General features: G+C 38.5%; 1 protein-coding gene across 2 annotated transcripts in view; it reads left to right on the plus strand.

The window, feature by feature from the left end:
* Positions 1 to 16,775, plus strand: part of STK39 (serine/threonine kinase 39) — a 108,014-nt gene that overhangs the window by 15,077 nt on the left and 76,162 nt on the right. Inside the window, exons 2-4 of one of the 2 annotated variants that reach the window (XM_049810650.1) lie at positions 8,667 to 8,779; positions 13,878 to 13,986; positions 15,305 to 15,446. In XM_049810650.1, the coding sequence (XP_049666607.1) occupies positions 8,667 to 8,779; positions 13,878 to 13,986; positions 15,305 to 15,446 (364 nt within the window). Of the gene's footprint in view, positions 1 to 8,666; positions 8,780 to 9,619; positions 9,730 to 13,877; positions 13,987 to 15,304; positions 15,447 to 16,775 lie in introns of those variants that run through there. The other variant, XM_049810658.1, reaches the window with a different exon arrangement.

The raw sequence follows: 16,775 nt of genomic DNA on the forward strand, positions 1-16,775 counted from the left end.
TTGCCTTATAAAATGGTGTTAGTTATGCTAACCATGTTACCAGGGGTTGGGAGCAATGGGTACCAGTCACACCAGTCTTACCCTGACACTTCCGCAAGGCAAATTTCAGTACTGATGACTGCAAATTCTGAAATAGTGGTGATTGTGGATTTTTTTTATAGAAATGTTTTTCACTTACAAATAACACTTTTTGTGCAGATATTGAGATGTGCAGCAGAGCAAAAGGAATTTAATCTTGGGTAGTGTTTACAATACAGGGTTTGCCTAGACAATCTTAAATATTTGAGTTGCTATAGTTCCCTTTCAACTTCTTTATTTAGACAACTCATATATTTTAAATGACACGTCAGGGAGAAGATAACACCTGCTGAAAGTGGACTGCTTTTGTTTAGGTTTTCCTTACCTGCTGTGGTGCTGACACTTCCTTGGCATGGATTGCTAATGAATGGGAAGATGCTCTCAGACTAGTTCTGGAAATGTACCAAGCTCCCTGTGAGCTCCAGGACTAGCATGTAAGAGGGACTCAAGGCCATGGAATACTTAGTTAAAAGATCATTTTGGTGATGACACACGCAGATGGACATTAAACTGCCTGGGTGTTTGGCATCACTCCACTTTCCTTTGCAACACATCTACACTTTTCTTTCACAGTATGTGTATATGCTGCCTCCTGTTCAAAGACAGGCAAAAGGAGAAGCATTGTGGTTGCTCTCTGTTTCTGATGCACTTCTCAGAGTTGATCCTCAACTTTGTTAGCACCTTATTTTACCCAAAAGAGTTGAATTCCTTTCTAGGTACCTTCTTAAAAAAAGGGCAGGAACTGTGTTTTTGTTATGTGCCTTATTTTTGTGATTGATAGGGCTAAAAGTTTTCCAGTGTTGAAATGTGGGGCTGTCAGGTAGGTTGCTAACTGTGTCTCCTGCTGTGTTGTTGTCACTTTAAACACTAATAATGGTAGCACAGGGGGATAAAACCATGTTCTGCACTAAATATAGTATATTGGATTGGAAAACTGGGAAGGGAACTGGGATACTGACTGTCTTACTCCTGTTGCTTCAAATGCAACACTGTGTGCAATATATGACATGACTGTATGGGGTAACAGGATGTATTTCTCTAGTAGTGAGGCATGGCTTTATTTCTACTGCAACAGAACGTGTGATCTTGATCCACCTGTAAATTATTGTGTCTTCCATGTGCTTAACAAACACAGTGGCTTAACAAACAAAGTGGTTCATTTATTTTATTTGTTCCAATAGAGTTGCACTAAATAAAGCCTCTCTGATGAACAAACAAACAAAAAAAGAGTCTCTTGGGCTGGGTTTTAACATCAGTAGTTGTCAGTCTGTTGTGAGAGCTGGGATGGGAACAGAGGGAGGGGGCAGTTGTGAGGTGGAAGGAGGTAGTGGGCATAGTCTCTGTTTTTAATTTCCTCCCTTTCCAAGCTGTGTGTTTATTGCTAAGTTTACTTGAATGCCCCAAATATAGTTAATGGTCATCCTTGGACTTTCCAATCTGATCTTAGTGCGTTGACAGCATTGCACAAAGCCGACAAGTGCTGAGCTCTGTATGACCCTAGGCAGAAGTCTCCTTACCAAGAAAGTGTCTGAAAGAAAAAGCCATCATTTAGGCTGATACTTTATTTAAAAGCCACAGTCACTATTGAATAAACCTATGTCTAATCTAAATATATCTGGTTTCACTTTCTAGCCACAGATTTCTTTAATGCGTTTGTCAGAGTAGAGCTCTTATAAAATTCTTTTAACCATAACTGGTGGTGATAGCTGATTATTCTTCGGATTAGAGAGACATTTCAGAAGAGTTCCTGCAATATAGTGTGTCTGGGCTTACTGGTGGAGGGAAGGAAGACTTTTACGTTTTCCTGATCATCAGTATAGGTACTTCACTTTCTTATACAGTATGGATTTGTCTTATTTCCTGAATAATTAGTTCGTGATTGATAGCTATTTGCTGTACTCTGATGCCAGAAGCCTCTGTGTTCAAGAAAGTAGAATCCTGTTCTCATGTGCTTTTGGCAGAAGAATTTCTTTATTCTGTTCTGCAGATTTGACAGGGAGTTGTAACATAGAAACATAGGAAACCTCAAAATACTTCCTATAATTTGTCAAGCCAAAACATCTGATACAACCAGTCCTTTTACTATTTCAGCAAGGGTGGTGGGTAATAAAGAGAATTGTTCAAAAAGCCTAGTCATTGCCACTTGCACCTGTTTTTCTTGTATGTGCGGTTTTATTGCTAATTGTGAATCCCCTTACCTTTTTTTTTCCTGCATGGAGAATATGATATCTGGTTAATGCTCAAGCTTGGTGTACCTTAGCTTTAATACAGTTTGGCTCAACGCTTGCATAGAAATTCTCTTGTAGATTTTCTATAACACATAATAATTTTGACATGGACATTTAGGCTACTTCTCTAAGACTTCAGTGGGATTACAGAAGTATTTGTAGACCTTCATCATCTTTGGAGAGGTTTTTCTGGATTATTTATGCAGCGTGCGTTTGAAAAGTAGTATGGGATAAGCTAGACCTCAGAGACTTTGTCTAAGCTACTCTCCCACAAAAAGGTAAATGCATGTCCTGGTTTCAGCTGGGATAGGGTTAATTTTCTTCCTAGTAGCTGGTGCAGTGGTGTGTTTTGGATTTAGTATGAGAATAATGTTGATAACACACTGATGTTTTAGTTGTTGCTAAGTAGTGTTTATACTAAGTCAAGGCTTTTTCAGCTTCTCATGCCCAGCCAGCAAGAAGGCTGGAGAGGCACAAGAAGTTGGGAGGGGATGCAGCCAGGACAGCTGACCCAAACTGGCCAAAGCAGCATTCCATACCATGTGATGTGATGCCCAGTATATAAACTGGGGGAAGTTGGCCTTGGGTGGGTGGATCACTGCTTGGGAACTGACTGGGCATCTTTTGGCAAGTGGTGAGCAATTGCATTGTGCATCACTTGTTTTGTATGTTCCAATTCTTTTATTATTATTATTGTCATTTTTTATTATTATTATCATTATTATTTTCTTCCTTTCTGACCTATTAAACAGTCTTTATCTCAACCCATGAATTTCACTTTTTTTTCCTGATTCTCTCCCTCATCCCACTGGGTGGGATGAGTGAGTGAGCAGCTGTGTGGTGCTTAGTTGCTGGTTGGGGTTAAACCATGACAATACAGAACCCAGTGATTCTGTAGCCATAATGATGATGTTTTTAAATGTCCAACTGCAGAACAAATTCATTTTGTATAGCTCCATGAAGAGCTAATGAGATTAATTGTTGAATGATGAAAATGCAGAAGTTGTATGTATGGGCATAGATTTCATGGAACACTTTGTGTATTTTTAGTGAATTATGTCATAAGCCTAATAGATAGGATAAACAAACTAGTATCCAAGTGAGTTATAAGGGGAGAGATTTGATCCCAGCATGAATTAAGAACACAAAGTGGGCAGGAATTGTTAGTAAAAGTATTTATGTGATTATTGTGAAGTTCTTAAGAACACAAACCTTTATGTTGTGTGAAAAAGGAGAGAGAATTCATGAGTTCATTTTCTGTGAAAAAGTTCAGTTTCAGACAGATTTAGAGTTTAGTATCGTGGTCTAAATGAGCTTTAACGAGCAGATTTATAGCTTACTTTGAATCAATGGAAGTAATATGACAGAAAATCAGTAATACTGAAAGAACTCTGGAGTATTGTGGGGTAAAAAGCTAGAAACCGAAAGAAATTAAAGGTTCTTTTTTCTCTGTTTCTTTACCAAAAGTGTTGCTTTGCTACCAACAGAATTGATTCTTTCGAGACTAAAGAGACTAGTTCTGCACATTGCCGCCATAGAATATGTTGAAGTACTGATCAGTTCATAACACTTATGTAGTAATGCTGGAAATATGCTACACAGTATTGCATGCAATATACAACATAGCTTTCAAGCTTGTACATAAGCACAGATGCTTTGTATGTTACGTAAAAAATCCCACATGTTTTTATGAGTGGAAACCTAAGCTAGATTGCATTTGTGCAGGCACGGTTTGTGTACTAGTGCATTCTGCTCTATGCAAAAGGAATCCCGCAGTTACATTGGGTATGAGCTGCATTACCTAGGGGACTCTGTTCTTCAGAACTGGACTGTCTGAGAGATTAAATAAAAATACTTTTGTAGCTGCTTCATCCATTTTCATAGATTTTACTCTATTTGGTACTGACTGCTTTTACAGACAGTTACAATTTAGTCTTGGATTTGAGGCTGACAAAATTTGTGTGCTGTAATCATCTACATTTAATAGGAGGTTTCTATATGTTGGGGGAGCAGAAGAGGTATGTAAAAACACAGATTATACAGGTTGGTATCTAAGAGTTTGTATAGATTCTGAGATAAGGTATTTAGTGTTCTCCAATTACAACTGCTGTCTAACCCTTCAGATACCTAGTCAACACACAAACTTACCATTACCAACAAATTACATCCTCCTCTTCAGAGATTAGGTAGAACCACCATGGTGTTGGGGAAGGTGTCTTTGGGTAGAATGTTTGAAGGGACCTAATGAGTGCAGAAATCTTTAAAATAAGTTCTTGTTGGAATACAGTAGAGTAACACTGAGCTACTAAAAAAATACTTGGTATTATGGGGTAATGAGGTTACCATCTTGTTTTTGAGGAGAAAAAGAAAATGGAAAGGAATAGTTCTAGATCTATTTTGAATAGAGTTACTGTGCAGTGATGAAAGAGTGGAAAGCGTCAGATGTTTATACATAACAGGGAATAAATAAGTATCACATGCTTGTATGAAGAAGGGTGTGTACATGTCAGATGCGCAAGTGATATGGTCCAGCCATCTCATCTCATTGTCTTTTTGAGACTTGACTAGTGGAGGGTAGATAAAACTAAAATGTTAATGTCAGCTGTTGATCACACTTGTTAAAAGATCCTTCTCTTTGCCAGCTGGAGAGAGGTTTTATGAGGGTTACATTCCTGTAATTGAAAAAAAAAAAAAGAGAGGAAAAAAATACCTTTATGTCAGATTTAGAACAACTTGAAGGAACTACTTAGATAAGCTTAAATCCTGGATGAATATTTGTGTTTGTGGGGTTTTCATATGCTTTCTGTGAAGCATGTGCGAAGTGGAATGCAGAAAACTGCATTTAGGTTTTATCCTTCAGATGAAGTGAAACGTGGCCATATGTAAATTGCTCTTGAGAAGGTTTCTATTGCATGAACCCAGATAGTTAAAAGCAATTCTAATGGCTTTGCTGCTCTAAGGGCAGGATGGTAGGGAGTGCATGGTTCATAGCATGAAGAAATAGGTTTGCTGTAAGGGAATGCTTACACTGGAGAGGATGGCAGCAAAAATGTGAGGACAAGATGAAACTCTTGACTTGTTTTTTATTGTGAAATGGGAGTAGTAGGCATCATGATGTGGACTGAAATTGCATTATTTCACTGCTAACTTTTGAAATTGGCAAAGAGAACTTGTCTGTAGCAGGAGAACAACTTTTCCAGTAGTGGAAAACCCCATCGTTCTTAGAAAGCTGCTTTTTGAGTCTTACCACTGGTAATCCTTTGTTTTGTTCTTCTGCAGGAGACAGCTGGATGTAAAGGCTTCATGGTTTGTCCAACCTGAGCTTTTATTATGCTAGATCAGTTTTCTAAATAGAGACTGGATGCTAAAACCAGTCAGTGCTTTGGTTGTGGTGTAGTTACTATGTTCTCCACTGTGAGGGTTTTGGAGGACTCGTAAGGCTCAGCATACCTGAAGAGGTCATGCCTTCTAACAATGAATGGTTGACTGTAATCTATTCTATGCAACCATTTTCTGTGACCCTAATTTGTTATGTTAAATAGTTGTCTGTGATAATTTTGTTTCACTGTATGATAGTGCATTACTCACGGTAGTCTGTTATCTCTGTCCTGAAACGATTATCTGGGTAGTCCTGTTTGTAACAGCTACTCCTCTGGAACACTTCACACTTCTACTTGTTTAGTAGGCTAGAGAAGGGCATCTCTTTATTGACACAAAAGGAGTCTTCTGACCAGATGGAAAAGCTGCAGATTTTCCTTGTCTTTATTGCCAGTTGCCTACCTGTGAGCCAGAGGAAGAAAGGGGAACATCTTTTAAGAGGAAGGAGGCATATAGCCCCTAAGTGCCTGGCTCCCACTTCAGTACTTGAAACTCCTTTTTCAAACAGGTTTTATACGTAGGTCCCACTGAGAATGTAGGCTGCACAGATTGCCTTTACTATCAAAATACTGTATTGTGTTAGAGTATTCAAAAGGCAGGAGAAAGAAGAAAACAAGTAGATTGGCTTTATACTAAACATAGAAAGCTTTCTGCATTGTCAGTGCATCATATTCTTGTGTTGAAGAATATCCCATTGAATGTCTGTCTGAGGAGGAAACACAGGAAAATGCACTGAAAGGCTTTTTTCTTATAAAAACTTCAAACTCTGGTTTATGTCCTAAAATCTCACATCTCTTCTTCTTTCAGTAGGCAAAAGAGGAACAGATCTTCAGCTTGTGCATAATGATAGCTCAGGATTAATTTTGCAATCAAGAGGTTTGAAATAGTAGTAAGCACATAGTCTTTGGTTTGGGGTCTCACAGAACTTAGGCAAGCGATATAGTGGGATGGGGTCAGGGATGTGACAGGACTATATTTTTTGTAATCTAATTTTTCCAAAATGTTTTGAAGTGTTACTTACTGTCATTTTACTTTAACTTGAGGAAGCAGCCAGATTTCATCCTGGCGTTGGCTGAATAATTTTTCTGTGTGCTTTTTCTGTTTGTCCTTTATGTGGTCTTTGTATATGAATCTATTCTGAAAGTGAAGATCTGGTTGTTTCCTACAAGTAGATAAAACTACTGGCATAGATGAAAAAAGATACATCAAGGAAAATCTTGGTCTTTGTTCCTGTATCATTAATAGCTAAAAAAATTGGTTTCTTCCCCTTGCCTCAACCTACAGTTGTGTAGCCAGAGTAACGAGAGGATTTGTGTCTTGATGGCTACCGAATAAGAACTTCATTAAAGTGATGTAGATGAATTTTAGCTGAGCTGAATTATGCTGACTTGGTGGTTCCTTCCTTGGGATGTCTTATTTAATTTTTAAAATACCTTTTAATTCTTTTGTTACTTATATTATTGGAATTTTCAAAGGCTTTGTTCTGTAAGCAGACAGAACAGGACATGTCAATATTTGTCTGTGACCACATCCTGCAAATACATGACTAATTAGTCCTGTTGAGACTTTTTTTTTTGAGATGAGCTCAGAATTTTGTAATGAAATTCATACACTGAGTTAAAAAGCTTTGTGATTTGAGTGAAAACATCATGTGAACAAACAATACATGAATATAGCTAAGCAAATAGCAATTAAAACATGGACAATAACTTTCAGTCATGAGGTATTGTCGGTGCTGTTTTCAGATGTGCAGAGGGAAAAGCTCTCAATTGTTCTTAAGTCGGCTGGTAACTGAATCCACGTTTGTAGAGCTTGACAACAAAAGGCTTTTTGTTCACAATTTGTATTCATCTAGGACATGCCAATTACCAAGCATAAATGGAACATAGTGTATGAGCAGGCCAATATAACATGTTGCTCAATTTGTGACTTACCAGAAATCCATAATTTATATTAAAATATTTAGTATTACAGGTAGAAGCTACTTGTCGGGGGATTTTAGATTTCTGCATGAATGAGCGTGATGTGATTACTTTGAGGAAGCACACACTGCTGTATTTGGTGTGACAGCAAGATGTGCAACCCCGTCAAAACTCTTTCTGAATATTACTTGCAATCATTTCACTAATTTAGTGAGGTAATACTGACTGGGGCAAAGTCAGTGGGTGCTTGATAAAGGAAGCAACAAGACCTTATACTCCCACTGTTTGCAAATAAAGCATACTAAAGAAAATCATTCTAATGTTTTCCCCCAAATTTGTTCAATTGCATCAAACTTTGTTATCAGTGTAGTTGTATGACCACATGTGATTTGCATGTCAAGTAAGCATGACTGACTTTCTCTGCTGGGCCATTCAACAGCGTGCATCTTCTTACTGTTGGTGTGATACTTATGCCTCCCATGCTCTTTACAAGAATTAGCATGCTTTTTGTAGGATGTTACCCTAATCATGATGAATGAGCAGGAACATAGGTGAAACTGTAGAAGTTTGGCATGTACAATTTTACTTGTATTTTTCTGTTCATTGCATAGTGGGAACAAAAACCTGCTTAAACAGGGACTGACCTGGAAGAACAGAAATAAATAATGTTTGATAAAGCACACACTCCCCACCCCTCTTCGTAATGTTTTAAATTGTGTTAACTGTGCAAGTCATGTTCTTGATTAAAACAGATGTGTCCAAAGACAAAAGTGTAAAGGTTCCCGAACTATGAAATGCATTGAGGTGATGGGTGTGACTTGATAAATGAGCACATCATTTTAAGTTGTTGTTGTGGTGTATGGAACAGAAACTTTGAGGTTTTCTCCATTTGAGAAGTGTGCAAGCTGTCTTGCTAGTAGAAAGGTATGCATGTGGGAAAAGCACCAAAAAAGGATGAACAGCAGATTTTAAGTTCTTCATCAGTGTGGGGTTCTTATGTTGGTCACTGGTTTAAACTCCTGTTATGTTAAGACTGTGTTCCTTTTCTGCCCTTTTTCAGGTAGCGGTGCTACAGCAGTTGTCCAGGCAGCGCTATGCAAACCCAGGCAAGAACGTGTAGCAATAAAGAGAATCAACTTAGAAAAATGCCAAACCAGTATGGATGAATTACTTGTAAGTAAATCAGAGGGTAACATATTACATGGAGACTATCTTCTGTTTTGATTTTGGTTTTTGCTTGGTCTAAGAGTGAGGGTAGGATTTTATGCAGGATAACAGTGAGAAAAGGATTTGAAAATAATCTGAAAGAAGCATGCCCTTCCCCTAAAAATGTATTTTACTAAGGTGTATTTTCTAATGCCACAAAAGCAAGAAGTGCAAATTTGAATCTTGGGATAACCAGCTGTTGAGAACTGTGGGAAGAACCTTACCCCTTGCTTTCTGGAGACTCGATTTTCAAGAGATTACTGTCTGGTTGTCTGTCTTTTCTTAATACCAAGGAAAGATACATTTTTGTTTTGTTAAACACTGATTAAAAAGAAAAAGGTAAAATTTAGTAGGTCTCCTTAAAATGTCTAAAGCACCAAAACATGGCAAAAACCAGTTGTTGGATCATTTTGTAATGATAACTTTTGAGGGGAGAAGTAGGAATGGCTATGCTGCCATCTACACAAGGAAACTCTTGTTAAAGATAATAACATGCATCTATCTGATAGGCTGTAACAAGCCATTTGAGGAATGTTGTTTGTTTGGGTCACTGATTAGAGGAGGAAGGGACCTGTAAGAGGGCCTTTGTAAAAGGGACTGCAAGAGTTTTTCATCTGCACTGGTTATGGCAATCCAGATGATGTTGCAAAGAACTGTTAAAAAACAAAACCTGTTACTTTCTAATGCTCCTAGTCACGTGCTTATTACTGATGCGTATTTATATATAAGCAGCATAACAAGGGTTGAAGGACACAAAACCATTCTAAAAGTGAGAACACTCTCTTCTGTTCCACAGGTTATACTACTGCCTAGAGACTGTGGGCTTTTTCTAATGCAGAAATTCCTGCCTCTGAAGGAAATGATCTCCTCAGCAGGGAATTGCCAGTGCAAAAGATATCTTGAATTTGATACAGAGGGTATGGTCCATCCAGTTTCTTCAGATAAAATGGCTTGTTTACAGTGGAGGACCCAAAATGTTCTTCCCCTGGTGATTGATGGCATTTGCCTTCAGTTTATGTAATAGCTTGTATGGGACATTGTTGTGTTTTTTAAAAGAGGATTGTGGAAGTGGAAGTTACCTCTGAGGTAGGGAGACTTCTGCCAACTGAAAACCCCCCAAAATTCTGAACTGTGTTTAGAAAGAGAACAGCCCGAGGTGAGATGTTGTGCATGATGTATTAACATCTAAAGTCCATAAAGAACATTTCTATAAAACCAGAAATACAAAATCATTGTAATATAAAATGGTCAAACTTTGATCTTTTTTTATTAGAATTTTAACTAATAATTGGAATTAAGAGTTAAAAAGTTACAACAAATGAAAACAGACAAAACTGCCAAAAATCTGCAAGAGGTATTTAGGTGATCTAGAGATTAGTTACCAGCTTGTACAGAGTTATTTTAGCAAGTGCTTGAGTATCTTTACTGCTGACATATCTTTACTGTCTGCCAAATGAGGCAATAGGTCTTGAATTTTTGGTCCCCTATTGCTTTCTTTGGGTACAAAGACCATTGTCCATACCATCTTTTTTATTTTTTAACATAAGTCAATTTCTGCTTTTCTGTGTTCAGATTTTGTGCTTCTTTTATTTGTTGATCTGTTTTGATCTGAACATAAATTCTGGCTGTCCGAATTCCTCGTTAGGAGGGGGGGAAAAAAAAAAAAGAAAAGCGCCATGCATGATTCCTTTTAGTTTTATATGTGCATATACACACATGTGTATGCACACACATATGTAATTTTTCTTTTTCTGTGAGGGGAAGTATACTTACTCTGACTCAGCTGTAATAGATTTTTAAATTTTGTTTAAAAAATAGAGATGTTATTCTGGAAAAGGGCATCATCAACCTTTAAAACTTGTTATAACTGTACTAACATTTTTCTTTCAGTTGATAATACTTAAAACACTCTTGCATTTTGTGTTTTTTTTAATACCTTTTTTGAGTCTGCTCAGTTTTCAGTCACTTATTTTTCTGATCAAACAGTTTCCATTGGCACAGGAATGTTCTAAAACTTCCCTCTGAACATGCTGTTTTGTAAAATCCTTCTGCTGAGTGCTTATGGATGTTGTGCAAAGGCAACCTTCACAAATTCTCAGCTGTGTGGCCTTCAGAGAGCTAGAAAATGCAGCAAGCCTGGTGCCCATGTAAGTGGACTTAGGATTTGGGCCAGCGTCAATTAAAATAGAAAGGCAGTGTAGGAGGGAGTTTAAATAATACTAAGGTTACACAAACTGCCAAACTCCTGAAATTCAATACTCTGTTTCCTGCAGTGTCCGGTGTTCTCACTATTGTAAGCTAAATGTAAATTAACCCCATGAGCCAAGGAAAAAGTTCCTGTCCTTAGTATTGTCCTGACTGGGTATCTTCCCCCATCCCCTTACCTCCAGTTTTTTAAAACAAACAAAAACCTCAACACTACAAACCAAAGAATATTCTGTAGAATGTCTTATTTGATTGAATAGATTTTCTAAACTGTTTGCATTTCTGCTCTGGATAGCCCTTCGAGCAGGCTCTCTGGAGGTGCCCCTCGCATGTTATACCCAGCCCCTCAAACAGCTGTACCCAGGGTGTCTGTGGAGGAGGCCCTGGGGAAGCACCCACAGAGCTGTGGCACCTGCCTGGTCACTGAGAGCTGGCCCTGGCCCCGTGGGTGCTGCAGCTGAGCACCGAAAGGAGCGGTCTCACAGTTGCTTATTAACTGTGTCACCCACCTGCCCTTAGGCCGACACACATTTTTGTGCAGCTGCTCAGAGAAACTGCATCAGAAATAACCTCGCCAAAAAGAAGTTAGCTTTTAACCTGGACATATTTCCTGATGTAGTGCACAAACACTTGTGCTAGCACAAGGGAGGGAGAAGCAGAGGGATGAGGGAGAGACTTAAAATCTAAAGTGTTGTTACAGCTTTGGTGTTGTCAAGTGTCTAAAGTGACGTGAATGTGAAGGAGGTTCTGGGGCATTCTCCTGAATGTCCTGCTGCAAGCTTTTCCTCTGACACTGTATTTTAAGTGAATGCTTTTCTCTCTCACCTGTGCATATTGTGGGCCTCAACCAAATAACTGAAGTTTGTGGAGGCCTTCCATTCTGTGTGTGATGGGGGCTCTCCAGAACTGCAAGTCTGAAATGAATACTTTCCTGACTAAAATTCAATCCCTTATCTCTCATGGGCTGCTTTCTGTTTTTTTTTGTTTTTTTTTAATTTATTTTTGTTTTATAAAGACTCTCTTTGGAAAAAGTCACCAAAGCTGAGACACAAGGTGCCTTTGGCCATGGTTAGTGCGATACCTCAATTTTTGCCAACGAGTTGTTGCGGGCAGACAAAATATTCAAAGCACTTTTCAGTTAAAGATAGTGAAGATTACCACAGTCAATTAGTTACATTTCTGCACTGTTAATCTGTGAGTAAAGTAGATGAGGTGTATTTTTGCCCAGCAGTGGCAGGTAGACTTTTTGAGCTGTTGTTATATTACCAGCATAGGAAAACAATTAAACAATGTAAGAAATGAAATAGTAATCAAGAGTGGAAGAGTTACAGTTAAGATTTAGTATGGATAGCTGAATTAAGAACCTGAGGCAGTAATCTGACTTGTGTTTAAGCTGACATGTCTTCTGGGGAAGGGAAATGTGCCCCACATATTTCTTCTGTTTTCCACCTACTGTCTCCCAGGGAGGCAGGGAGCTATTTTGCAAATTGCTCAGTTATTCAGGCTCATTACATGACTATCCAGGCATTCATCCTTCTGTGGTTCAGGGCTCAGAAGTTGTCTAAGGAGGAGGACTTTTGACAACAGGACTAGCTGAAATGTATGTCAAACTATGGCCTGACTTAATAGTCACCAACAGGCATCATGAGATTAAATCACAGTCTTTAATACATATAATTAGCTTTTTATTATAAAGCGGCTGTGATCTTGAGTGCGTTGCAAATAACAACAATACCCCCGTCCCATTTCAAACACTTGCTGAATAGAGGTTGAAAGTTGAAAATGGCATCTGTGGCAGCTTTAATCAATCTAAGTGGGACCACCATAGTGCCTGCCTTGGACCGATGCTGGTGAGTCAGCATGTAACATGGGTCCACCTGAAAGCAGTTACTTTTCATGGCAGGAGGGGAGGTGGAAGAGTTTGTGTTTTAGCTGGATTGGCTCCCTGCCTGGCTCACCCTCCAGGAGCATGTCCTTTAGCACCAGGGATGGATCAGGGCTCTGTGGCTGGAGGTGGAGAGGGAGAAGGAATAGGGTTGTGGGAGCTTGAGTTGGTGTGAGCCAAACCCTCCAGTACAGAGGAGGCCTGAATGCTCCTATGTAAAGGATTGACAGGATAATGAGAGCTGCCAGAAAGGTGTGAAAGAGCAATTATGTGAAAGAGTGAATGGAAAAAGGGCTCTGCTAGAAATAACAGATACAAGACAGTCATTCTTAATGTGTATAGCTGTGGTGCGTCATAGATGGTGTTACTTGGTAGTGCCACATTGTGAATCCATTGGTGATGACTGTGTGCTCCTCTAAATTGTTTCCTCTGACTTTTGGTCTGTAACATTGCTTTTTCCTCTTCCACTTCTGTTTGATTGCGTGGCTCTGGTGTCGACCTGTCCATCCCACAGTAGCTGAGGATGTCCTTTGTCCGACAGCTTCCTTCCTCCTTTCCCACCTGCTCCCATTCTACCCTTGTCATATCTCTTTTGAACAGGAAAGGCAGTAGGTTTTGGTCTTCACTTGCCTTTTGTTGTCCAGCCTGTACCCACACCTTCAGCTCTTGGAGACTGCTCATTCTTCATTACTCACTCTGAACTGGGACTTTAACAGTAATTTCTTTGCTGCTGTCAGAAGAAAATTGATGTAGTTATGCCTATATCTCCTGGCCAAACCTCCCTCGTGTTCTTTGCAATAATGTTTTGTCTTGCATGCAGATCTATAGGTAAATTGAAATGTTTTGGTGCCTTGATGCATATTCTGTGCATACTTCAGTTCTGTTATAGTATTTCACTTTGGAAATTAAACTTTCTTTCTATAGAAGCAGAACTGATAGCTGGCTGTGTTATGTTGGGCTTTGTATTTCTTACAGAAAGAAATTCAAGCAATGAGTCAATGCAATCACCCCAATGTGGTGACTTATTATACATCTTTTGTGGTGAAGGATGAACTTTGGCTGGTTATGAAGCTGTTAAGTGGGGGTAAGTTACTAGTTTTACTTGTTTAGCTGCAAGGAAATGGTATGATTTTTTTCTAATGTACCTTCTTTGTGTTAATTGACCTAAACCAAGTAAAAAGGCGGGAGAGAGACTACATAGGATGAACCTTGAGACATAGGTGTGTTATAGCAGAATGTGCAAGCTTAAAAAGTTTGCATATTTATATTGATAGTACAGGCCAAGAATTACTGAGATAAATTCTGTTGATCTAAGTACTGTAATTATTTATTCTGAATCAGTTCTCTGTTAAGGGTGGGTAGGGAAAACTGATGAGAATTAAGTCAGTTCTGAGAGTGTGGCCTTGTTTTGAGTTTCTCTGAATCCACTCTATTTTTTTAAAAATGCATATATTTCTGATTTCATAATGAGTGTTTCTCATTCCTTATTCAAGGAAGATTCTTCCTAGGACAGGCATTATACATGTTGCATCCTTTTTATTGCTTAAACTAACCAAACACTCATTACAGTTTTTATGATGATGGTTAATGGTATAAAAATCTTACTTGGTTCTGAGAGAGGAAAAATAGGCTGAACTGAATGTGCTTTTAGCTTAGAAAAGTGAGGCTCCAAAATAAGATGTGGTGGTACTGATTGCTACATGATGTTCTTCAAGATCAGTCTTGATGGCAGCAGACTACTGCACCCTCATGCTGGAAAGCAAGGATGGGAAGTGCTCATGAAATAACACTTGTTAACGTCACATTTGGTTGAATTGTTCAGTTCCATCAAAAGCAAGCATAGATGCTGAGAGAAACCAGTGATTCATGACAGCAATTTACTGTGAGCTGTTGAAAAATGCTCAGATAAAAACAAAATTTTGCTATTAAATTCCTTGAAATTTATAATAGCTTAAGTTCAATGTCAAACTGGGTGTCACTAGAAATGTTGTTGTCGTTTGTTTGCAGAGAATATCTCCTTCCAGTCTTGAAGCTGCATGTTTTATGTGAACCATAATATAAGCTGGATAATAAACTAAAACCTTTGCTGTACATGTCTGTTTAAATGTGGGATATTCCTGAGTTTTCAATAAATGGTAGCTTAGCAAGCTGTTAGTGGATCCTTCTAATGGATCATTGTTACAATATTCTTGACAAAAAGACGGTGCACAGTGCTGTTTCTCATTTGAACGAGGTAGCAGTGTGCTTTATTCTGAGAGCTAGTTACGTGAGGTCTTTACACATACATGCAAAGATTTTAAATTGCAGTAGCCTAGAAAGAATGAAGAAATATAACTTTCTCAAGAATCTGATACGATAATGCTGTATATATGCTTTTTTCCTTTCCTGGATCTGCAATATAGGTTCAATGCTTGATATAATAAAGTATATTGTCAACAGAGGAGAGCACAAAAATGGTGTCCTTGAAGAACCCATAATAGCAACAATTCTTAAAGAAGTTTTGGAGGGCTTAGACTATCTACACAGGAATGGGCAAATTCACAGGTAAAAGCATTTTTGAAGTTGTGTGTATAGTTCGTTGATACTGGTCAGCTGCAGTTGCTTGGCTAAGCAAATTGTGTTGCCTCTTTTGCCTACTGTAAATGCGATCAGTAATTATCAAATGATAATAATGCTTGGGCAGATGCTGTAATCTTGACTGCAGTTTGTCACAAATACTTAGTACTTGCCTGGTCTTTTATTCTGTCCATCTGTCTTATAGTTAGGATAGGTCTGTGCTGCTCTAAGTATGCCAGAACTGTGGTCTATATGCCTGTGCCTACTGGTACTCCAAATATCTAATCTGAATCTAGTTTATGCAATATGGTCTGTGACTTCGTTATTGTGTTGCACAGTAAACCTGCAATCTTGGGCACTCGGGCACTGCTGTAGAAATGTGAAATTTATATATTCCTGGTAATCAGTAATGTCTCTTACAACTCTACAGACCTGTTTATGACCACACATGAAGCTGGGATTAATACTATGGAACTGCATCTTGGTGTATACGCATCTAATGATTGTTCTCTTGTATATAATCTCTCTCCACTGACTTTCTCAGTGTAAATTGTGCAGGTGCCCCAGGGTGGTCTATATATATTTGCTGTAGCAACCCACAGGTTGCTTCCGCTGTTTGGATGTTGGAAGTGCTGTACTCTGACCTCCCTAATTAATTTTACTGAGGTGAATTTGCCTTTTAAGGAAGGTGCCTACAATAGGCTCTCTGTTTCAAACATTAGCTTTTCATAAGGGAATCTTTTAAACAAAAACCAGATTCGCTGCAGACGGAACTCTTGAGAATGGAGGTAGTGCAGATGTAGCACTGTAATTGTTCTTTATGTGTACTTCTTATGTCTCATCTTATAAATGAACTGCCTCTGATGTAGATCAAGAACTATTTTCTCCTTTTGCAGAGAGAAAGTTGAGATAAATGGAGAAATAAAGAACAATTATCTTGACTTCTGGTCTGGAATGCCAAAGATCTGCCTCAAACCTTAATTCATAGTCTTCTATTAAGCTGATATTGTTGCAGAAGGAACATTCATTAGATTTTAAGGATAACAGGACCGTTTGAGGTCGGATTTCGGAATTCCTCTTGTCTATTGTTAAAGGACCTTAAAAAAACATAAAAAGAGAGAGATCTGTTTGTTACATATGAGATGTTTCCTTTTTTGTAACATCTAATTTGTAAACTGTACAGTACTACAGAAGTCCTGTTCAAGACAATACAGTGTGTGTTCCTTTTCCCATGTATGTTGTAGGTGAAAGCCGTGGTAGTTCAGGGAATGCTATTATCAGGTGGTATTTGCCAGTTGGAGATGTTTCCAAAATTGT

Source organism: Accipiter gentilis, chromosome 1 (assembly GCF_929443795.1).
Source record: "Accipiter gentilis chromosome 1, bAccGen1.1, whole genome shotgun sequence".
Taxonomy (NCBI): Eukaryota; Metazoa; Chordata; class Aves; order Accipitriformes; family Accipitridae; genus Astur; species Astur gentilis.